Genomic DNA, 25,477 nt, shown 5'->3' on the forward strand with positions numbered 1-25,477 from the left:
TTCAGTGTACACATCGTTTTATTTGCTTAAGGTAAACGCTCAACATGACATCATAGATATCTCATATCGAAGAACAATATGAGCAATATTTTCACACAGTCAGATTCAGAAGTGCTTTTATGCGTTTAGGTAATATGGAACACATTAATAAAGGATAAGGATAAATTATACAGAGTTTTTCTTTCTTCCTGGGGAAAATCTGTTCATAAAGCAATCGTGTAGTTAAAATATCAATAATCAGCACTATGGTAAACCTCTTGTAGAGGAAGAAACAGGAAAACATTTATTCTGCAGTAACAGTAAGGATGTAATAGCATGTAAATAGATTTGTTTTATAGATTCAATAGTATCATACACACTCGAGCAACTAACTGACAACAAGTATAAGGGAACATTTAGTCGCGCGTTCTCTACGATAAAACATACATTCAACATTAAAATGCTTCAAGTCTCTTTAGGTGTAGATATAGAACGGGGTTTTCTACTCTGGTCACTAATATTTTATTTACGTTCGTATAAATATCTAGGTTTCTTTAAGATAAGACACATGTTTTATGATTGACGCACCATTTCTCAACGGTGCCGGTTGATACAGGAAAGGAAGTCATAGACTTTTCTCGCACAAAGTCGTTGTCGGTTGGAATTGTGCACGTCACTATTGGTGGGGCTGGAAACGGGGGACGCTCGAATACTGTACAAAGGGTTTGATTGCACTATAGACACTCATTTACACACTTGATCGGTTATCCTAGGTTTTCGATTTCTTCGATTTTCTTCTCTCAGCACAGCGCAAACCCCTTACAACTTGGCCTTCATCTTGCTCGGAACGATGTCCTTCCACCAGGAGGCACGCTCCATCGCCCCCGGATTCGTCATCATGACGTTCTGAATGTTCTCGTACAGCCGCCCGTCGGACTTTGCTATGACAGAGTTTAGCACCCAATCGGGTGGGGCGATCGCATCAGCGACGGCCACGGCCGAGTCCTTCAGCTGGCCACAGGCTCCGAGCAGCGCACTCCGAATGGCATCGGCAAAGCGTGGTCCAACGGCAAAGCCACCCGCGTAGAAGGTGGCCAGGTGACGATCGATGCACCACATGCCGTAGATGAGATACACGTTGGACAGGACTGGTTTCAGGTTTTCGGCGATATCTTCGCGTAGGCAGCGTTTTCTAAAAAGAAGAAACAAATTGCTTAAAAATGTCCCATTGAGTATCTCAAAAGGCTCAAAATACCTGAAGCATTCCAGGGCGTAGTATTCGGAATAGGCACGACTCAGATCTCGAGCACGATACACCTGCGAGTCATTTCGTGCCTTAAACCGGTCGGTTCCGTCTTTATCGGCATGCTGAAGCTGCTCGGTTGTCGAATGTAGCAGCCAGCACATGAGCCACTCGTAGCAGTTGGTGATGACTGGAATTAAGTTGAGACACATATTATATTATTCAAACAACTAGAAATGTTATTTAAAAAATACTCATTTAAGAAGAACAAAGGCAAGCTGTTTGATAAACCACAGTATCTCAACCTTCTAACGCCCATGGTTACTCCAGAGCACCACTAATTTTTGTCTTCAAAATTAAATGTCTCTGCAACCATGCATTTTTTCAACCTGGTTCAACCTGCCGTTGTTTAAATAGAATGTTAACTTATAACCATTAAAATTTCATCTAATTTGGTCGATCCAATTACGAGTAATTTAGAGAAACGTAAAAAATCTCGATTTTGCTCTGAGCTCTGGGTTTTCCAAATTAAGTACAAATTTGTCCCTCGGCTCTGATCGAAGTCATGGGGGATGTCAAAAACATACAAAATAAACTAATTTTTAGATTTCAAGCCTGATTCTCGAATTTTGAGACAAAAAATTAAAAAATATCATTGCAGATAGGCTACTATTAAAAATTTGCGGAATTTCAATTAATGATTTGTTTTTTCTTAAACTATCAAGTCTTTTACCGATGTGTGGTCCCAAAATTCAAAATTTGTTAACAAATCTAAAAATCTGCATTTGATTAAATAAGCGTTATAAAATGTTTTCTGAATATGTAGTTTACAATTAATTTTACCAGTTTTTTTTTTATTGCAACATTCAATTTCAGTCAATAATTATTTTTTTGCCGCTTGATTTTTGGGCAAATTTTGAAGAGGGGGAAAAAAAATTTCAGATGAAATTTTCAATGACCTTCCAAAATAATCATTTTATAAAATGTAAATTTGTGTTGCTCTCTTAAAAATATTTACGATTTTTCCTCCAAAACCGACTGACTTGACTAAAACTTTCCAGGGTACTTCCCTATAACCAAAGAAGTCACCGATCAAAGGCTGTGGTGTTTCCCTTATCAACAGCATGTATGAATGCGCTGAAAAGACAAAACACCAAGATTGCTAAAACTAGATCAGTTGCGAATAGGTTACAGTCATTGGCCACCGACGGCGCCCGCCATGTCAGTTTGTAGATATCGATTTTAAGGGACGGGAATGTTAGTTAGCGCAAGTTGCTACTAGGGCAGCTGGTTTACCCTGTTCTTACACCCCACAAGCGCCAGGAACCTGAAAATTTGTTAGTATGGTAGGGTTATTGGTCAGGATTCATCATAGAAGATGATGATGCGACCCAAAATCATACTGTTTATTTTTGAAGAGATTAAATTGAATAATAATTTCTAAATGTAATTTTTGATCTAATTTTTTTGTCCAAATATTGTTTTCTAAGAGATCAAGATTTCTCGAAAATTTATTTTTTGACAATGATAATTGGACTTTTAGTTATTTGGGATAACGGCATTTGTAAATTGAGTGCTGTTTACTGCCATTCTACACGTAATTGTCCCATGTTCAAAAAAGTGCAACTGTGAAAAACGCGATTAAAATTTTCAGCCGATTTCTGTGTTTCTACGCATAAGTGGGATCGAAGCAAACTGTGCCTGTGGTCGGACGTGTTTTTTTTTGCTGTAATTTTTTACCTCCCGTTTTTTTTTTTTTAATTTTCTTAAAAATGTGCGAAATTAGTTAAAATAAGAAGACTTTGTTACTATTTCGGGTGCCAAACACTAACAGCGGAACTGGTGGAAGTGCGTCGGAAATTATTTTCGAGGAACATTGGAAATTCGACTTCCACGACTTGTGTGTCCAGTTCCAGTTCCAGCCACATAAGATCCAGGACGGCGTTGGGGGTGTTTTGGATGGCCTTGCCGTCAACAGCGTCAATCAAGAATGACTGAAGTAGGTGTGGGTGATGTTCATCGTCTGGCCACTTCAGAGTCATATGACGCTTGCCGTATATCGTGGGATGCCATGTCTGCCGCCGGGAGTTCTGTTGATCAAACAGATTCAAAACAAGAATTCAAGAAAAAACGAAGATTCGAGTGGAACATAACGAGACGATTAAGATTGAGCCGTTTTAGAAGAATTCGTGTTTTTGGTGAGAGCTTTCCATTTTTAAATTTCAAATAACCCTTACATCCACTCTAACATTCATACATTTCACTGAAGACAACTACGCCAACCATATTATATACGCGGTAGGGTGTTCCCTTGGTCGTTCGCTGTGAGTTGTGGATTGATTGCTTCTCTAATGAAGGTTCGACTGAGGGGGCATGCTTATTAATTTCTCGTCGCTCCATACCCTCAGTGACGTGATGGGAGCAAGGGCGTCTATGCAAAGTGTCCCTACACCCGCTACAAATTTCTGGCGCTTGGGGAGGGAAGAGGGAAACCATTTTGATACATGCGCCGGTATTTGTAGCACTAAAATTCGTGCAAAAAAACTTATGCACGTGGGTGTACAGATTACGGAGTAGGGGAAGGTGGGGCAAGACGACCATACGGGGCAAGAGGAACGATTGCTCGAAAGGCCGTAATTTTTACAATTTTGATTATTTCCAGTATGAGGAATTGTTGCTAGCAATGCAATTAGCTGATTCTACTACCACATAACCGCCAAAACGACGTAAACGCCACGGGGCATAAGATTTAATGAAGTTTTTTCAAAACCTTTGTTTTCTTATAATATTTGGAAAGTACAAAATAAGGCTTAGGGTTCGTTTTAAGGCTCATTTTATCAAAATGCTATTTTTCCTAGATCAGTAGTGTTCCAACCAATGACTTGCACCTATTAGAGAGTATGATTTAACTTTTGGTTATTTTTGTTGAGAGCTTTTAAAAAATCTTGTTCAGGTGGGGCAAGTGTACCATATGGATTTTTAGTATGGAAAAAATTACGAATTGCTGCAACAACAAATTTTATTGGGAAATAAATACATGAAAGTACTTAAAAACTGATAAACAATTGTTAAAAAAAAATGTCCATACAAAACATAGTGATATTATGAAAATTTACTTTTTATCATCTTAATAATATTTTTTTTTCGTGAAAACGATAAATTTTTTAGTAAAACATTATTATTTAGTCTAAAAATGGAAGAAACCTTTCAAATACATTCTAATCTGATGTATCTAAGTGATAACAGTTCAATTGTTAGCAAATTAACATGTTTTTTCATGCATTGATCCTCTTGCCCCGACGGGTTGTTCGTTTTGCCCCACTAGTTGAGTAGAACGTACGGAAAATCAAAATTTTTATGATCAATTTTTTACATAAAAAAACAGGATTTTTTTAAAACTTGCTCTGACAAAGTCTTAGTCAAGACCTAGAATAAGATGATTAAAATAAAATCCGACAGATTTTTTAACTTTTTAATGGGTTATAACGAGCATTTCCTTAGCTTGTTACACTTACCCCACTTTCCCCTAAAAGATGATCGAATTGTTCACCTAGCGCTCACATGTGTTCCAGGACCAAGTTGCCTGCGGGTATGGGGATCATACATACATACATACATTTCTGTGTTTCTACGCATAAGTCGTCCCTTATGTCCTTAATCGCCCCAGTTAGCAGTTTATCACCCTCTTTTGTAATTATCTTGCTAACAACTAGTGAATATTGCATTATGCTTCGTAAAACTATTGATTTCGTGATAGAAAATATTTGGTTGGACAATTATGCGTAGAAGGGCATCGATGGGACCAACAGACTCGGTGTTGTTTTTGTAGAGTTTCCGAGTACCAAATTTTATGTGTTTTTTTTCTAAAAGTATACATCAAACAAAATTGAAAATGGCAAAAAGTCAAAATCTTCCAAAAATGACATGGGTTAATTATGCATAGAACGGCAGTTTATGTGACACTTAAAAAAACTCCAATTTTTTTCTTCATATTTGAGTTGAGGGGCTGTACCTCAGAAACGAAAACAAAAATTTTCAACAACTATTCAATTTTTAGACGGTTTTAGGGAAGTTTTCTCAGCTTTCCGAAAAAAACAGAAATTGGCACTATTTAGCCAGTACAAATTAAATTTCAAGTTTGTGTCCATGACGAAGGGGGACTAAAGTTGAAATTTTCTTTAGAAAAAAAGGAGGCAAAACTTTAATGATGTTTAAAGCATTTTGTGATACTTTTTCTCTGATGATTTCAAAAATCAGGCTAGGATTTTGAAATTTTAAATATAAAATATCAATAAAACAACTAATAGCTTTATTTTTATTTTCATGCCTCCCTTCAACTTTGACCAGAGCCGATGGATTAAAACTATTAATAACATTTGTACCAACCTTATTAACAATAAAAAGCCGATTTAATCCCACCTGGGGTGAGATAGAGCCTGTCTTACAAAAGGAAGCTAAAAGCAGTTATTTTTTATTTTTTTATTTTTCAAAGAAATAGCAAAATAAATGATGGTCCATTCATGAATCGATTCAAAAATTTGTTTCAGAACTTCGATTATGGTCTAGATTATGGTATGATATGGAGAAAAAAAATTAGATTAAATGCCAAAGAAAATATTTTGAAATTTGGTGAAAAATTGACTTTTACCATTTTTAAGGGGTTTTTTCCCTCACAGTAGATAAGTTAAACAGTTGTAAATCAAGAACCACATTACCGACATGGATGAAAATTTGGGAGAATGTAGGGCTCGAAAAATGCATTTTTCTGATAAATAAATGATTTCAATATTTCAATTTTTGACCGAATCAGGTGAAAAGCATACTCCGAGTCCCCTAAAAAAAATGGATGTAGGGGAAATCTACCCATTTTAATCCTAATAAGCGGTCGTGTATGAATGATGCTGGATAATCTAGAGTCTCCCTTGAATTTTACTAAAACCAAGTACACCAACGAGTAGAGCAAGTTTTTGTGAACATTTCTGTTTATTTTCACTTTCACTAAAAGTTATTCTATTTCTTTACCAAGCAATTAACAAAAAAAAATTCCCAAGGGTATTCTAATCGAGGCGAATGCATTGAGCCACGCCCATTTTTCTAATATCGGCTTAGTTCTTTTTTCTTCCAACACTCTGTCGAGTGTTGCCATTTGCGCTGACAGTTCAAACGAACATTCACGAAAAGTGGCATTTATAGGGAAAGTTTCCTGGCATCGCTGGCTGTGCTGCTGGTCGTGTTGACGGCCAGCCTTTGTTCTTTTTTGCCTTCGTCTCTCGCTCGGTTTTCTTCAGCCTTCGAGTGGAATGCAAAGTGAAAATTGAAACGTCAAACGACTTGGCGCGTTTGTTTTTTTGATGGCGCTTGCTAATTTATTACATTTTTCGGGATTATTCTTCAAGTGAGTGCCTTACTAATGATCAAAAGAACATGTTGCCGGTAGTTGGAAGCAATTTCATATCTTAAGCGCCGTGAAAAAGTAAGCGAAAGTGAAAAGTTAATTTTGACGATATTCATTAAGCGTTTGAGGGATTCTCGTGTGTGTCACTGTGTGTGCCAACAAAATGATGAGAAGTGGTCTCGCAAAATACAAATTATGATCAAAAGTGCATTAAATGTGATCTTTTTGGCCAGTAAGTGGCATACATTTGCGTGCTTACTCGAGGCGGTGCTGTTGCTGGTAAGTTTATAGCCCAAATAGTATTTTTGGAGCTTTAATCAAGCATCAAACTCTCCATATGACGAAGATAGGTGTTTGATTGGAAAGGGTAGATTTCCCCTATTCAAATTTGGTATGGAACTTGTTCAGGTTCAGCACATCCCCTTTCAATTGCGCCCAAGAGAGCTTAAATCCATAATGTGGGCTCTGACAAACCCCCTACCACAAAATTGAGCACTTTTTACCACACACGGACGTCACGCGTGCTCTACGGTAAATTGATCTCCAAAATTCGGATATTGGATATAGACCAATTCTGTCATTGTCAATCGATCGCCATGATTTTTTGCAGATTTTTTGAATCAATATTTCTCGAGAAATGATTTGATAACGAAGCTTGATTTTGAGTCGGAGCCAAAAGCAAACCATGTACCTTTCTTTAGTAAGAAAGGCAAAAATATGTTTTTTTTCTGAATCTGGCAAGAACTCGAAAATGGTGGACTTATTAAAAACGTTAAGCAATTTTACATTACTTTCTAATCTAATCTAATCTAATCAGACCCTAGCGCAGCCAATCTTTCGAAGGGATCCTGGAGAGTGCCTTAGGTTAGATGACGCCTAGCACTCTTCTTGTCATATATTAACATTTGTAGTGCGCCATTGCATTGAAATGCATTGAAACATCACAAGCGTTAAAGCGGCCAGGCCTACTGCGTAAAGCCGTATCGCAGAGATGACTCGTAATTGGGTTGCGTTTGAGCACTGAGTGTTCGAACAACAACACAATTCTGAATCGACAGGGGAGGAAGAAGCGTGGGAACACACCACCATACGCTCCGAGATTTGGTTGTATTCGTTGGGAGCACCATGCTAAGAAGGTTTGGTACTCCGGGACCCTCTGGGATGGGACATTGTATTTCCACGAATGCCCTGGACACTATTTGCCGTGGTTATAGCGCCACAACTCGCTCTCTGTAACAGTTTTTCTAATTCCAGTCCAAGCTCACCAAGTCGTCATGGCCTAGTGGTTAGCATTTTTGCTTACCAATCCAAAGGACGGGGGATCGAACCCCGCCTCGAGCGACTTTGATTTTTCGTTCATATTCATTATTTCAAATTCATGTGTTCTTAACTTTCTCGTTGGGAGCAGATGGGCATCGAACCCAGAACCATTCGCTTACAAAGCTGTTGCACACCCTGGACTAACGAAGCAACCCATTCAAGCAATCGAAGCAACCATCAATCATTCAAGCATTCATTCACCATTCCACTTCTGACACTCGAACAAACAAGAAGCAATAAAATCAGCTCTCACGAAATACAACATTGGCGACGAGGAAAACTCAAAATTTTCAACCAGAGTTACGGATCTCAAGAATGCCGGAAGGGAACAACATTCAGCCCGACGGTAACCTGCTGTACGAGCGACTTCTGCAGCAGAACGAGCGGCTGGAGGCCCAGAACGCGACGATGATGGAGATGCTGGAGCACTTCAACCTGAAAGACGGTTCCAGTCGGACTTCAAACGGTCCGGAATTCATCATCGAAACGCTGGCGTCCAACATCCGGGAGTTCGTCTACGATCCCGACAACAGTCTCGTATTTGACCGGTGGTACCGCAAATACGAGGACCTCTTCCTCCTCAAGGACGGCGCGAAGCTGGACGACGCAGCTAAAGTCCGGTTGCTGCTGAGAAGCCTCAACGTGGCCGTGCACGACAAGTACGTCAGCTTCGTGCCCCCGAAGCATCCCCGTGACATTGAGTTCAAGGCGACGGTGAAGAAGCTGACCGAGCTCTTCAGTGTCCAAGCCTCGCTGTTCAGAAAACCATACCAGTGTTTTCAACTGTCCAAGAGTGAGTCGGACGACTTCGTGACGTACGCTGGCATCGTCAACAAGCACTGCGAGGACTTCGAACTCAAGAAACTCACGGCGGACCAATTCAAGAGCCTGCTGTTCATCTGCGGTTTGCGCTCTTCAAGAGATGCCGACATCCGCACGAGACTCCTATCCATGCTCGAGGTCATCGCGGAGGGCGCATGCACTTTGGAAGCACTGATCACCGAATGCCATCGCCTCCAAAACCTCAAGCACGACACAGCCATGGTGGAACACAAGCCGGTAAGCTCAGTCTGCGCGGTCAAGCAAGATCGGGACAAGCCTTGACCGACGACGTGTTCCAGCTCCAGCGACAGCCAGTCAACGAAAACACAGTCCGCCCTACCACCATCACCCTGCTGGTGCTGTGGCGCCATGCATTTCGTTCGAGACTGCGCCTACAAACAGCATGTCTGCCAGGACTGCATGCAGACCGGCCACAAGGAAGGTTACTGCAGCTGCGTGTCCAAGAAGTTCAAGAACAAGCAGCAGACGAACGTCAACAGCCTGTATGCCGCCAACCGGGTCAACTCTACCTCGAAGCGTAAGTTCCTGACGGTGAGCATCAACAATTCTCAAGCATCTCTGCAGTTCGACACCGGCTCGGACATCACAGTGATCTCGCGGAAGCAGTGGTACGACAACTTGGATTCACCGCCGCTGTCTCCCACCAAGCAGATTGCCAGAACAGCCTCTGGTAAGTCACTGTCCCTACTCGGTGAGCTCCGATGCCAAGTCACACTCGGAGGCGTCACCAGAACCGGAACTTTCTACGTGACTGACAAGCAGATCAACTTGTTCGGTCTCGATTGGATCGAGCTTTTTGAGCTGTGGGCCACCCCGATGTCAGCAGTAAGCAGCAGCGTTCTCTTGCAGTCAAATCGCAAGGGGAGGCAAACACGAAAACAGGTCTAGGCCCGACCGATGCAGTTTCCAGCCCGTCCGAATCCACGGCATGGCACGAAGAACATCTCCGCTGGTACTGTTCACAATATCTCACCGCATGAAGATGGCGAGCGATCCGGATCACACCAAGTCGCACCCTTTGCTGGTCTTAAGGGGGAGATGTTGCACACCCTGGACTAACGAAGCAACCCATTCAAGCAATCGAAGCAACCATCAATCATTCAAGCATTCATTCACCATTCCACTTCTGACACTCGAACAAACAAGAAGCAATAAAATCAGCTCTCACGAAATACAACAAAAGCGAACACCGTAACCAGTCAGCCACGGCCGCTCCTCTACGTTAAGCAATTTTACATTACTTTACATTAAAAATTATGTTATCAAAATTGTATGCTTGAAATTTTTTTAGAGGAACATTTCAAAAATCAATTGTCCTGATTGCTCCAAAAAGGAACATCACTCGCGAGCCGTACCATGTCCCCTTCAATGTATTTCAATACGGGTAGCTTAACCTTAAAATAACACCGCCTTTATAAATGTTAGCCAAAAAAAAACATTCAAGCATTACTCTCAGCAAAACTACTCACATTCCGCACTTTCCACCGCGCCCCCACTCGCCCGAACAATCGCGTCAAAGCTGCTCCCCAGAATAGCCTCCCTTCGCTCGATAAAGTTGGCCGTTCCCACCGGACTCTCCACCTTGGCCGCCTTCCACTGTCGCAGCAACCAGTTGGACGCCTGCTGGCCGAGCACGTTGTTATCGCCCTCGTAAGTACAGCTGGGATCGTGGTTGTTGCGCAGCTCGCCGAGATTTGCAGCCCGCAGGTAGCCGTGACCTCCGCAAGCCTCCCTCGACTCCTGGATGGCATCCCGCGCGGTCCACGTAACGAGTGGTTTGGAGGACGAGACCAGGGCGTGCAGCTCGGACACGATTTGCGACAGCAGCTCAAACCCGTTGGAGTCTTTCTGGGACTTTTGCACCGTCGCCAGGTAGATGTCGGTGAGGGAAAAGACTGAAGCCTTAAGTACGCAGGCTGCGGCGAGGTAGGGGAAGATTCGCCATTGCTGAAAGGGGGTGAGATGTGTTTAGAAGGGGTTGGTAAATTTGAGGGAAGAAAGCTTACATGCAGTTGATACTCCATGATTGACTGTTCCGGTCCGTCCTTTTCCGGGCCAAACTGCTTGCGAAGTGCTGCATAGCGGACGGCAATGACGGCGGCGTGCGACAGCGTGTTGGACGATTCCTGCATGATGCCCAGCCGGCCCGCGGAGAACGATTCCAGTACGGCGCCCAGGATCTTGCCCGGCTCAGTGAAGGTGCTCTCGTAGGTACCTTCCGGCGTTACGTCCCCGGCTCGGTTCAGCATGTTCTCCCGCGGTATCCGGTAGTTGTTGAACATCACGAACCCGTTGTCGATTCCGTTGAGGCCAATCTTTTCGCCAATGTCGCCCACGATGACCCCGGGGTAGGGTTGCAGGGTTGTTGGATCCCGAATCGGAACTAGAAATCCTTGCAGTCCGTGATTTTGACCGTCACTTGTGTGCAGAATGGCAAACAGCAACGCCATCGAACCAGTTTTGCCCAGGTTGCCAACCCAACACTTGGCGGCTTCAAAGTCTGGCGTGTTGATGATGAATTCTTGCGTCTTTGGGTCGTACGTGGCCGTTGTGCGACATCGCTTCGTGTTGCTACCGTGGGAAACTTCAGTGATGGCGAGGCAGGTTATGATCTCCCGATTCCACGCTGCATTGTAGATGGCCGAGTGCCGTTCGGAACCCATCGCGAGTAGCGCGTTCGTGAACAGTCCCACTCCGAGGGCGATCTTAACTGACATGCTGGGACAGACCGCGTGCAGCGCCTCGTTGATGCTCATCAGATAGCGCACTCGGTACTTGTAGTCCATCGAGTAGATCTCCTGCGGGTCCAGCTTGAGCTCGGCGATCCGTTTGACCTGCTTTGCGGCCCGTTCCTTCTGCTGGTCGACCGGCAACGTGTTGGTGAGCGGAGCGAACAGCGGTTCGCGTTCCAACTTTTGCCAAACATCGTACTAAAAATAAGAAAATAGCTAATTTCACATACTGTACAACACTTGTGTATTTTACGACGAACCTTAATCCGAATGACGTTGGGATCTTCCAGGACTTGTTTGAGGGCCTTCCAGCTGAACTTTGCCCGCTGGCGATACTCGCAGAGCGGTCCACGCGGCAAGTCCGGGATCGGACTCGGTTTGTCTTCCTCTGGCATTTCAGGACTGAATGGTGGCGGTTACGGTGAATTGATCTGTGAAAAATAAATTTAATTGAACAACTTTTGACTCAAATCCACCTCCGTGTACGCACGAGAGCAAGCAGCAGTCAAGTGCTCTGTGCTCTGCCGTTTTTTCGAAATTTTTCGCCGTAGTTGATTGTGATTACCCGCGAGTTTGCTTCTCCAGCATGCCAAAGGCCGGCCGTGGCAGTGGCAGTTCCGTTCCGGTACTTCCGGTGCCACGACCAGTGGCACATCAACATCCGCCAACATCCCCATCAGGAACGAGTTCCAGATGCTGAGCGACGACGAAGAAAACAACAACACCGACGGTAGCAGCACTACCGACGACGACGACGATGACGGGCGTGCACGGAAGAAAGTGGCAACGCCAAAAAAGAACAATTCTCCAAAGGAACGTAGACCACCTCCAATTTTTGTTTTGGACACGTTGGCGGACGATGTTGACGAGTTGCTGGAAGGCCTCGGATATTGTCTGAAAATCAGTAAGTCGTCAGTGCAAGTTTACACATTTGACGAAAAGAACTTCGACCTGGTTGTGGAGAAATTGAAGCGTCAAAACTTCAAGTTTTACATATTCGACCCCGTGCAGAAGACTGCCGTTAAGGTCGTTTTGCAGGGGTACCAAGACCGCCCGAACTCCGACCTCAAGAAGGACCTCTCGGGTGCTGGCATAACGCCGTGGGACATAAAAGTCCTCTCGCGGAAGACAACAGAAACAGGTACACACACACTGTACCTGTTGTACTTCGACCGCGGCACCGTCAAAATTCAAGACCTGCGGCGAACTAAGGCGTTGGACGGGTTTTGGGTAAACTGGCGGTTCTACTCAAATAACCCGTCGGACGCAGCACAATGCCACCGTTGCCAGAAATTTGGCCACGGCTCGCGGAACTGCAACCTCCCGCCCCGCTGTGTGAAGTGCGGTGAATCACACCTCTCTGAGGCGTGTGCATTGCCGTGCAAAGCGGACTTGGGGGACAAGGCAGAGCAAACGAAGGCGCGCATCAAGTGCGCCAACTGCGGAGGTAACCATACCAGCAACTACCGTGGATGCAGCGCACGGAAAAACTACATCGAGGAGCAGGAAAAGAGGAAGAAGAAAGCAGCAGCGTCCCACCCTCCTCAGCGAAGCACGAGCGCAACCGTGCCGGCAGCTGGTCATCGTACGGTTCCAGCGGACAACTCAGCGTTCCCTCCTGGATGGGGGCGATCGTTCGCCAGCGTGGTCGCTGCCGGTAGCGGCAATGCGGCCCAGCAAGAAGTTACCGGGGAAGATCTCTTTACCCTGCCAGAGTTCTTTGCTCTCGCAGGGGAGATGATGACGCGGTTTCGGACTTGCCGTAACAAGGCGGAGCAATTCCTGGCCCTTGGGGAGCTGATGATCAAGCACATCTATAAAGGATAAAAAACTGTGATCTAGTTTTAAGCTTTTTCTATTTCTATCCCCTTTCGCTTGCAATTTTAGTAAGTTTTTTTTTAATTTTTTTCTTACTCTTGGTGACACCTTTATTTACAAGCAATAACTGTTCCAAAATGGATTATGATGTAACACACAGCTGTAAGGAACTCCAAAACTCTGTTATGTACCTCAAAAGAACTTATTGTATCTTGATCATTCACCAATAAAACCGAATTGAATTGAATTGAATTTTGACTCAAATCCAACAAAATGTTTTGAAAAAAGAACCGGTCATGGTAAAATTCTTTTATAAATGTTTTACACAACTCGTCAATTTTGGAGTTGATGTCAGTAAACGCTTCAGTTTCGTTGAGGTATGATAGATTTTGGCTCCCTGTTTACGTTACAATCGACAGAATTGAATTTTAGTGAATGCCCTGCCAATAAGTAAAATTGTAAATTTGGGAATAAAATCTATGGAAAAAAAACGGAATCGACGTAACACCTTATAATGTGGCCCTCTTAAACCTTGCGGTTTCGTCAACGGTTCCACAGGTGTGTATCGTTCTTTTTGCGACAAGACTCCGCCTCCCGGGTCTCCTAAGTGTGAAGGTATGGCACGGGGAGAAGGCACCGAATACCTATATTTACACTTAGAATTTTTTGCGTCCGCCTCGGGATTCGAACCAGCGACCTCTGGATTGTGAGTCCAGTGCGCGGTCCGATTGATCCACACAGGCAGACAGTCTGTGGAACCATCTTAATCACCCATGCGCACCCCCTTATTTTTGCTGCCCCTTAGAAATCCATGGGTGCGCATGGTTGCTTAAAATGATTCCGTACCATTTATACCCAAAATTTACAATTTTATTTATTGGCCAGAAAATCACTAAAATACAACTCTGTCGATTGAAACGTGTTCATGGGACCCAAAACTATCATACCTTGCCGGAATTGAAGCGTTTCCTGATATCAACTTCAAAAATGTCGAGTTGTGTTATAGTCAATCATTTTTAACGAGATCATATACAGCTCCAAACGGTGTTGTATTCAAGTGACACAAAAACTTCAATTAAAAACAACCAAAATTATTAAATTCGTAAATCACTTAGATAACTACGGTGACACTACATTTTGTTGCATTTCAAATTGACTCTTCGCGAGAGTCTTTCAATAACCTCTTGAAAGCCATTTCCACCTTGACCGCGCCAAATTAGAGCACATTCCCGCGCGTGGCCCAAAACTGTACGGTCATGCCGGGCCGGACACGCTCTTTGCGCGCACAAACCCGTGACGAAGCACCGTGAAAGCGCTAATATAATGTTAATTTTCAGGTTACTTTGTAGAATCCGAAGCCTGTACGGTGAGCCCTATGGGAATCGGCTTGGGAGTAACTCGATTCCGCTGAATGGTTTTTAGACTTGAAACTGTGAAGCAAAATCACAAAAAAAAATATCGCTTCAACTCCCCCGCAGACAATCGTCAGGTCTGTAATAACGAATTCGTCACACGTCGCACTGAATATAGCTAGAAATTTGAGTGCAAGCAGCCAACGAACCAACTAAACGTGGCCAGCGATATCAGCTGCCATGTCGTACACGACGGTGAAACCATACGAGACACTTCAATTGTTTCAATGAAGAATGTAAATTTTCCATTGAAACCTTCTCCAAACTTTCTAGAACTTTTATTTCACCAGACTGAAAGTGCCCTCGTCCATTCACAAACAAAGGTTAATCTTTATGGCCATCAATCAATTTAAACCCTAGCTTAAATCATTTCAACCTAGACTCGATGGCGCCCACAAAAAAAAACGACATTTGTCATTCTCACGCGAATTTCTGATTCAGCCACCGTAACGCTACCTGAAGGGGGGCGATTTCCAAATTGTCTATCACCCACAAATAACCCACGATGCCGGTAACTGATAAGATAAGCAACACTCAGTCACCATTAATTGTAGCAGATAGTATTCCGCGTGCAGATAAACACTCGCGGTGTGTGCTCGTATTTGCTCGTCACATATTTACAAATTACGTCACATTTGCCGGTGGAGCAGTAATAACGGTAACCGAGCAGCAATATATATGGAACGGGGAAGGCGGGGTGCAATTTAGATCGAATGACTGATGCCCGCAGACCAAACACAGATATTGGATCCGTCAATTTGTGCGAACCTGACCGCGTGTGTAATCGATTTGATGGGTCGAGAAGGTGTATCACGTGGCTAATGGATGTGGTGTTCCCCTGGCGTCACATGGGCCCAGGGGAGATCCATCGGTCCAGTTTTGATCAATGAATTGTTTAACTCACATTGCAAGCATGTGATTTCTGCGTGATTTGAAATTTGCCAAATTATTGAAAATAATCCTATTCCTAATGGTTAGCCAAAAACTTTGAAAACCAGTTTACATGACCGAATATCCATGTGATGCCGTGTTCTTGTGAGCATGCAGTCTTGCATTAGAACCGGCTTGATATATTGGCCGATCAACTCTTGAATCAACTTTTTCGGATTTTCATTTTCATTTTTACGGCCGTGAACAAAGTTGAGTTGCTGACATTGAACATCGAGTTTACTTGAGTATTTGACACAATTTATCAATTGATGTTATACAATTCAGGCCGTTGCAAATATGTTTTTAAGTTTATGTCTCTCGACTCTGATCGGGGTCGAGGGGGGAACAAAAAAAAATTGAAAAATCAAGCCATGTTCTCAACATTTGAATGAAAAAGTGTTGTAAAGTGCATTTTACACCTGTCTAGTTGTTTTGCAATCATTAGTTTTCAAAATATCCAAGTATTGAAGAGATTGTTTTTTTTTTCTTTTGCGGTGCTGTACATTGGAACTCCACAAAAATTCAAAATATTTTTGATCGATCCCAGACATGCTAAATATGATTTTAAACGCAGAAAAATGCATTGCCAATTGTTTTCAGTTGGTTAGACTTCTATTTACTTTAAAATTTCAAAGTTTTTTGAAAAAAAAAAAAATTGTTTTGCCCCCCAATTTTTCATAAACTTTAACAAATATTTCAAACGGCCTCACGCAAAATGAAAAAAAAAGGAAATAAAAACATCGGGAAATGATAAGATATTAATTTATAAAAGAGGTTTAACTCGAAGCTAATTTTGCAAATTGTACTTCAAAGATAAATATTAGATTAAAAAAACGATTTTAACATGAGTTTGGCACCATTTGTTGTGGTATTTTTTTTTGCAGATGTTGAACTTAATTCATTTTAATTAGAGCAATTCCAGCTCAAATCAGAAATTTTTCTGGTACTTTTGTACCCAACCCTCTTCGATTTCAATGAAACTTTTTAGACATGTTATCCTAGGTCTATATAAGCCAATTGTGTGTATATGGAGCCAGTTGCACTCGATAATGACATTTGAGAAGGGCGTAAGTTATTTAAAGGTGTTTGTAATTCGTTATTTAAATATTGCTGAATCTTGAAGCCGTTGCATCGTATCAAAAAGTGGTCAAAGACTTGTAGGAAATTGGACGGGCTTTCTGTAAAAATACATTGAAAGAAAAATAAACGGCACTTCTATGAGAATTTTCAATATTTATGTTTAAAAGTTAAATTTAAAGGTGATGTCACGATTTTTTTTCGTTCAAAATTGTTGAGAAAGATGTAACAAAAAGACTCACGAAAAATGCAGGATGGTAAGTCTCAAAAATCCTTTACAAAAACTATTTTCTAGAATAGTGATCTAAACGTCAAAATTTTCTAAAATCGATAGTCCAATCCTTGTGAAAATATAGCGGTTTTAAAAATAAATATGTTGAAAATATAGGGTTTTTGGTGATTTTTGGCAATTTCTATATAACAGACTTGATTTTTCAGTCTCGAAAATATTTTTATCGGAAAGCTCGTCCAATTTCCCATAAGTTTGCCTTTGACCACATTTCAAATTGATGCTCAATAACATTGCTCATAACTGAAAATCGAATATTTTTTTCAGTGTGGACCTGGATAGTAAATAAACTAACATAAAAATTAGAACGAGTCAAATTGAAAAGCTGTAAAGGCAAAATACTGGGAAATCAGACGAGCTTTCCGGCAAAAATATTTTCGAGACTGAAAAATCCAGTCTGTCATATATAAATTGCCAAAAATCGCCAGAAATCCTATTTTTTCAACATATTTATTTTTAAAACCGCTGTAGCTTCACAAGGATTGGACATAAGACAATGGTCAATATGGAGACCTGAATGTAAAATTGTCTCAGAAATCGATTTCCACTATCGGTTTTTGAAAATTTTGATGTTAAGACCACTTTAAAAAAAACTGTTTTAGTCAAGGTTTTAGTAAATGAAATTGTATTTTTTTAGGAGAAACATACAATCCTGCTATTTTGTGAGTCTTTTTGTTACATCTTGGGCAAATTCCTAAAAAATCGTGACATCATCTTTAAATTTAGCCTTTAAACATAAAAACTAAAAATTCTCATAGAATTGGCGTGTTTTTTATTTCAGTGTATTTTAACAGAAAGCCCGTACAATTTCCTAAAAGTTTGTCTTTGACCACTTTTTGATACGATGCAACGGCTTCGAGGTACAGCAATTAAAAAAAAAATATTTAAATAACTTACACCCTTCTCAAATGTTATTTTCGAGTGCAACTAGCTCCATATACACAAAAATGGCTTATATAGGCCTAGGATAACATGTCTAAAAAGTTTCATTGAAATCGGAGAGGGTCGGGTACAAAAGTACCAGAAAAAATCCAGATTTTAGCTGAAATTGCTCATTAGTTAAACTTAGCTTAAAAGTCATTTTAAATATTTTTCCAGATGTTTGATTTGTGTTTGTGAGTCTGGGTGAATTACTACTTTAGAATAAAATTGGTGGTAAAACATGGAGTCCCATTAACCTGGACCAACCATTGAAAAAAAAAACAAGATTTTGAACGAATTCTTAGATATTTTAAAAGAACAACAACTATCATCATTTTAAAAGCATTATTTGATAAAAGTAATAATAAAATTAAGGATAAAATATGAAATTAAATTATATTCTGTTTAACTCGTTTTATCCCCTTCAAATTTCCTTTCCATTTCCAGTTAAAGGTGAAGCCGTTTCGAAGAAAATTGATCATCACTATAAAATATTCTGTATTAAATTCAATTTAACGAATTTCTGCACCAAAATGAATCAAAATGTGCCGGTTGTTGCCTTCTTGAAGCCACTGAAGGAATTTTTGATCTAAAGCAAGTGTGTTTCAAAATTTATATATTTTTGTGGTACAATCATTGACGTCCTAGTTATGTAGCGGCCGTGGCTGACTGGTTACGGCGTTCGCTTTGTAAGCGAATGGTCCTGGGTTCGATTCCCATCCGCTCCCAACCAGAAAGTATAGGAAATATAAATCTTGAAACTCTAAACATGTACGAAAAATCAAAAGTCGCTCGAGTCGGGGTTTGATCCCCCATCCTTTGGATTGATAAGCAAAAATGCTAACCACTAGGCCATCTCGACTTGGTGAGCTATGACTGGAATTAGGAATACTGTTACTAACTATATACGCGCTGGGTCCTTGTCCATTTGACAAGGGTTCGGAAGTTCTAAATAACGTTTGAATCCGATTGGTCCAAACGTTCTTCAGAGCGGGGCTTGTCGACAAAGCTGAAGTACCTCGCGCTCGGCTAGCCAGCGTAGAAATGGGTCACCGAAGCTCGGCAGAGCTAACACCTTCCGAATGCCTATGCGAGTTATTTGCACACACACACACACACACACACACACACACACACACACACACACACACACACACACACACACACACACACACACACACACACACACACACACACACACACACACACACACACACACACACACACACACACACACACACACACACACACACACACACACACACACACACACACACACACACACACACACACACACACACACATACACACACACATACATACACACACACACACACACACACACACACACACACACACACACACACACACACACACACACACACACACACACACACACACACACACACACACACACACACACACACACACACACACACACACACACACACACACACACACACACACACACACACACACACACACACACACACACACACACACACACACACACACACACACACACACACACACACACACACACACACACACACACACACACACACACACACACACACACACACACACACACACACACACACACACACACACACACACACACACACACACACACACACACACACACACACACACACACACAATCATTGACGTCCTAGTTGGCAATCATTGATTAATGACGATTTCCATAACTTTACAAGGAATGGGATAATCGTTACCAAACGGAATCAGCATGTGTATAGGGAACTATTCTAAACAACTTGTTGAAGCAATTTTGACAAAATATTCAAAGCAACGCAAAATTTATATCTTTGAACGAAAAATTATGACAATGATGGAAGTCTTCACGTTAAAACCGAGTAAAAAATCTTTTTAGACAATATTCAAAACAAACATTGAAATAATATGTTGTTTTAAGGGTGCACAGCAACCAAGGAAGTTGCTGTTTTCTTATACCAGAATTGTCAAACTTCTATGAATGTCAATAATTTGTTTAGTTGTTATTTAGAAATGTTGTTCGATAGCTGATATTGATTGTTTTTCATTTTTAAATCATTCTCTTTTTAGAAATATATTTTATCAGAGATTCTGAAAAGTCAGGAATTAGAAAATGGGTTTTGAGAGGTTACCGCGTATTGATGAATTTTTATGCTGCTGTATTGTGGTTCTTTAAATCTTAAATAAATTACCATGAAAATTCTATGAAAAAAAAATAGCTTGGAAGTTTACGTGTCATTGAAATATAATGCAGCTTTTTTAAGTCATTATTCCAAAACTTCCTTGAAATTTAAAATTCAATTTTATTGTTTTTCATAAAACTGAACCTTAAAAATGTAAATTCACTTACATTTTTTAAAGTTAGACGAAGCAATTTTTATGAGATTGCAATATTTTGAGAAAAAATAAAAATAACAAGCTCTTGTAGACTAGACCGTCCGGACTTTACTTCTGAGTTCAACTTAAATATATATAAAACAAAACATTCAGGGTTAAATTTATCACAATTTAACAACTTTATTATGTTTTATTTCGATACAAATGTTAAACAATTGAAAAATGAGACTAAACAAAAAACAAAAATGAAAAATTACTGAATCCTCTTTTGATTGATCAAAAACTGATGGTCTAAACAAAGAATTAAGTTCAAGGTTCCGAAATTTGACCTAGGACAATTTATACGCTTCATAGCAGTGTTGATGTCACTAGCCAACAATATCAGAATCTATATCTATGGTGAACTGATTTGTTCTAGTCCGTCTACCAGCCGTGCAATATTAGTTCGACCACAAAAAAAAAAAAAACAAAAATGATTTCACAACATTTCACACAATCACACTAAAATGTATACAAACTATCGCGCCCCGGTCGAGCCGTATCTCCAAAATGAAATCACTATGAATGGGGTCGGCAACCGAAACCTAAAATAACTTTTAATTGCTGTTTTCTTTCTGTTTCTCTTCGTCGCAGCAAAGGATTTGGGTGAAGAAAACTCACCGGAAATGGTCAGTCGATATCACCTGGGAATGTAGCCACTGAATCACACTGCCCGTACAATACCTTCATTCAGCTCAAAGAGCTCACCTTTTTGCATAATTTATGAATGAGTATGACTTTTCATGTTTGTTTTCAACACATTTTCTTCAGGTCTGGGCGAGGAAAAACACGAATAATCAATCGACGCGAGTTCTAATTATTGTAATGGAGAGAACATTCACAGCTACAGTAAGGATTCGATTTTAGCAACTTTTTTGGCTGCAATTAATATTGTAGAGTTGATACCCGATCTGCTAATAAAAAAAAAACTATTTCATCACAGAGTCACAAATTCCCACCTGACACTGTATAAACTTCAATGATTCGAGCGTGCGCACTCGGGCAACGCTCTGGTTCCGGACTATACACAAAGAATAAATTCAACACAAAAACCACTTGTGGCAACCAAAACTCACTTTCCCATTGCCATGGCCGAATTTTCCCCTCGACAGGGGGCCCCATGATTAAGCCGTTCCCAGCTCGGAAGCCTTACAAATTGATAATCTCCCTCCAGAAAACCAATTATCATACGCTAGAAGCACAAACCCCTGCCAAAAACAAAACCAACAAAAACATCCAAATTTGCCAATATTTTCGCAAATCAAGCTTGCGAGAAAGAAGAGGCAAAACGAGTTTTGCAAGAATAACTTCCGCAAATTCTCAGAAGTTCAAAAGTTCTAGCGACCACCACCTCTAAAGTTCTAGTTCGGTCCAGTTGGAAAATCTACATCAATTGAGCTGCGGCCAGAAAGCACGTGAGTCACACCAAATGTAAATTTAAACGACGATATCAATTTCGCACAATCTTCCAGAACACTCTGGCCTGAGGAAACCAACCCTTTTTTTTGAGCACCAAACTGTTTTTAAAAAAAAATACACGCACCAACGAGTTGTCACGACCGGAATGGAAGAAAGCCTTCGGCGAACTGAAAATTGTTTGACAGAAAACACCCGCTTCGGGGGAGTACGATATACTTTTACAGAGGACGCACACACTTTAAAGTGGTGCCGCCACAATGTTGGAACAAGGTGATAGCATGAGGAGGAGAAGGAAGCAACTGGTGGAAGTTTCATCAGCAGTTAGAGCTGGTCAGAGCCAGAAGGAGCAGAACGGGCACACCAAGAACGGAGAGAAGTCAAGAAGAGATGAGTGTTGGGAAAAGTTGGGCAGTGGTGCTCAAGTGATTGTTTTTGAAAATAGTTTGAATTGCCAAATCAAATTTTATTTACAGCTTTTGTTTCTCCCTATCGAATTATCCCAGAAACTCAAGTGGTATTGTAAATTGAAACTAAAAAATTCTTGTTGAGAAAAAAATATTTCAATTATTTTTAAACATTTTAGAACTGAACTTTCCATAAACCACGTAGACACTTTTAGGGGAATCTGTTACTCACCCCCCCCCCCCCTCCCTCCCTCGTGGACAATTGTCCAAACAAAAAAAAACTTTTTTGTATGGGTCGTGGACAATCGCCATTACATTCGTCTATCTCCAACCCTCGAATTTTGAGAAAATAAATTCCGTGGAGATCGAGTGATGTTCGTATGTGGTAAAATTTTGCCAAATTTTGTGTCGCGCCGTTCTCAGCTCCCCTGAATCCGATTTTGATTCTTCTGAATGCAGATGAAAGCTAGTGTGCTGAACCTGGGCGAGTTGCCGCTCAAATTTTGAAATATCCATCTGTTTTCGGATGTGGACAGACTTTTCAACAACATACACAGTTTTCAAATGAAAATATGGTCAAAATTTTTCATTTTCATATCTTTTATTTATCTCAAAAATTGCATTTTTCGAGTTCTACAACCTCCCAAATTTTTATCCAGATTCATAATATGGTTCTGGAGTTAGAGCTGTTTGATTAACCTACTATAAGAAAAAAAATCCTGAAAAAAGGTAAAAGCCCACCTGGTGACCTTCGCCAACATTTTTCGTTTCTAATTTTATCTGATATTACTTCCTACATTCATAGTACAGACCATGAGTGAGCATCTGAAACAAATTTGACATCGATCGGCAATCCCGAACAACTTTTAGAACGATTTACTTTTTGCCTTTCTTACTAAAGAAAGGTATAGGTTTTACTTTATGGCTGGACGTCATTTTCATCTTCGTAAATAAGACGATACAGCATGAATATTAATCGGAAAAATCGCCAAAAAATCACACTGCATTGATTTTCGACGCCATGTCGCCAAGTTGTCAAGTTGAGCTTCGAATACTGGCGCTTGAATGCTGGCGCACATATGTTTTGGTTCGACTTATACTCGTTTGTAGTAGCTTGTCTACCGATGTTTCCTTCAACATGTAAGATATCGTAGCTTTTCGGTTTCTTTGGCTCTGTCCGTTTTTGCATAACTGTCCAATGTTTATGCAAAAACTTTTTTGACATAAATCGCCTTTAAGTAGGCTTCATTTGTCGTGTCGTTTTATTTAACAGAGTTTTTTGGATTCCAATAGGAGCTTTCGAAGCTTCTAAGCTTTATATCGTTTTCAAAGTTTTCAATGCTTGCGACGCCAATTGCTATCTACCTAAGGTATTGCGATTGAGTGTGTAGTGGTGCGGTTGTAAAAATATCTATCTCTGACTCTCTCACTTTTGTAGATGCTGAATGGCAAGCTTCCCACTGTGCGGTTAACTCGGTTTTGCTTTGCGCCTGCTTTGTTCGGTTTTTGGGCTCGTACCAAAACTAGAACACCAAAACCGCGGTGTGTGTCGTCACTTGCGCATTCGAAGCTTTATTCTATTGGTGAAAATTGCGTTTTCAATTTCTTTTAGAAAACATATCATTAATAATACCTTGCTTTCATCATAAGATTTTTTGTATCAAGTCGATGTTGTGAATTGACGAGCTTCCGTGGCCGTGAGGTTACGGGTTTCGCCTTGTAAGCGGAAGGTGATGGGTTCGATTCCTGTCTGGCTCGGCAAAGTCAGATCCCTTCAAAGAGTAAATCTGCTCACTGGGAATACTGACCGGTAGGGGATGGGTTTCGACTAACGGCGTGCTTGTTTTCCAATCCAAAGGTCGTGAGTTCGATTCTCGTACCGGGATGATGAAAGAAAAAAGTTATATTCTTAAGTAAGAAAGGCTCCATCTCACCCCTGGTGGGATTAAATCGGTTTTTTTGGGTTGTACAGCCGCACATCGTTGATGTCGAAACCTCTTAACTGGCCCCCATACTGTTAGGTCCATCAGTGGTTTGGCCGTACATTACAACTAGAAGTAGATCTATTGATTTGTTTATAATCATCAATTATAAATAGATCTTTTCATTTGAAATTTTAGATGAGAAGATTTTACAAACCACTGGTTTACAACATGCATGGAAATGCTCTTTAATGTTTTTGCCAATTTCTTTGGAAAAAGTTCTTGTATAAATTACCGAATAGCAAATCTTCCACAATTAGCAATTAAATTTTGCATCAATAGCTTGGCCCTTAATTCAACTTAGAATTTAGGAGGCTGTTCATACAAAAATGTTACAAAAAATCGATATTTTGAAAACAATTTTTCTTATCGATTTTTTACCTCTGGTAAAATTCTATGAGTTGATGAGAATTCTAGAAAAAATTACGGCTGAAAAAGTAACCCCTTTTCAGTTCTGCCTTCCCCACTTAGGAAAGGCTACAAAATCATTCGGAAAATGCGCTTTTTCAAAAAGTCTGAAGGAAGGTTGATTTCTTTTGTTCATAGCTTATTTTTATTGGGACCTCTTAGGTGAGCCTTCGTCTCACCAACCACCTAAAGGTAGATTATCGTTTGTTTCACATGAAAACAGAATTGCGCAAAATAATATTATTTGGATGATTTTAATAACTGAAAATGCAATCTTTTAAGTTATAACAAAACATCGTAAAAATTCAATAGATTTTCTTTTTTCTACTTTTTTGTCAGTAGAAGTTATGATTAAGCTAATTAATTAAAAAATTATAATAAAATCGTACTACTATTTTATTTTTTGACTTCGAAATCAAAATTTCAGTTTCGACAACCCTGTATCCTAATAATCAAATATCCATCTTCGTGGCCATCCAATACATTCAAAGCTTCTCACTAATTGCACCACGTTCGGCTAGAATATCGACTCTCTTTCTCTCTGATAAAACCAAATGTTATTTTTTCCCTGTCAAGAATATCATCTTAGCCCACCCAAAACAACACTATTTAGAAGCCTGGGAAAAACATCTGGAAACGATATTTACTTTACAGCTACTGTTTTCCCTCTACACACGGGAACGGAAAATGCCGGCACTTTTTTGTTGCAACACAAACACTAAGCAGCGATAAACCACGCGGCGATCAACCGAATTTCGCAACTTAACAAAAGCGTCCTCCCGGCGACGTGTCGCGACTGCGGTGCGATGTGAACGAGAAGAGTGCACAACTCAAACTAAACCAACACACTTCAACACAAGCGATGATCACGAGGGAGTTGCTCGGAAAATTACCAACAAATTCGACGTTCGGCG

At 40.8% G+C, this 25,477-nt stretch overlaps 1 protein-coding gene across 11 annotated transcripts; it reads right to left on the reverse strand.

Annotated features, from left to right (window-relative positions):
* On the reverse strand, nt 1–25,477 carry LOC6035287 (peroxisomal acyl-coenzyme A oxidase 3). Of its 11 annotated transcripts, none has more exons than XM_038255081.1 (6): nt 25,457–25,477; nt 11,773–11,943; nt 10,787–11,710; nt 10,250–10,727; nt 1,235–1,412; nt 1–1,171 (listed from the first exon to the last, which is right to left on the reverse strand). In XM_038255081.1, exons 2-6 carry the CDS (start codon nt 11,905–11,907, stop codon nt 799–801), a joined length of 2,088 nt encoding a protein of 695 aa, XP_038111009.1. In that variant the 5' UTR covers nt 11,908–11,943; nt 25,457–25,477; the 3' UTR covers nt 1–798. The 11 variants fall into 11 exon arrangements, with proteins under 11 accessions (XP_038111009.1, XP_038111004.1, XP_038111007.1 ...); XM_038255076.1 differs by lacking the exon at nt 25,457–25,477 and adding an exon at nt 25,211–25,410; XM_038255079.1 differs by lacking the exon at nt 25,457–25,477 and adding an exon at nt 21,894–22,028.

The sequence above is a fragment of the Culex quinquefasciatus genome, chromosome 2 (assembly GCF_015732765.1).
Source record: "Culex quinquefasciatus strain JHB chromosome 2, VPISU_Cqui_1.0_pri_paternal, whole genome shotgun sequence".
Taxonomy (NCBI): Eukaryota; Metazoa; Arthropoda; class Insecta; order Diptera; family Culicidae; genus Culex; species Culex quinquefasciatus.

What these genes read in the sequence shown, in the direction of transcription:
- LOC6035287 (XM_038255081.1), bottom strand. Translation starts at nt 11,907, where the DNA reads ATGCCAGAGGAAGACAAACCGAGTCCGATCCCGGACTTGCCGCGTGGA. An exon ending in CGCGGTGGAAAGTGCGGAAT is followed by an intron (nt 1,413 to 10,249) that starts GTGAGTAGTTTT and finishes ACTTAATTCCAG; the next exon opens with TCATCACCAACTGCTACGAG. An exon ending in TACGCCCTGGAATGCTTCAG is followed by an intron (nt 1,172 to 1,234) that starts GTATTTTGAGCC and finishes TCTTCTTTTTAG; the next exon opens with AAAACGCTGCCTACGCGAAG.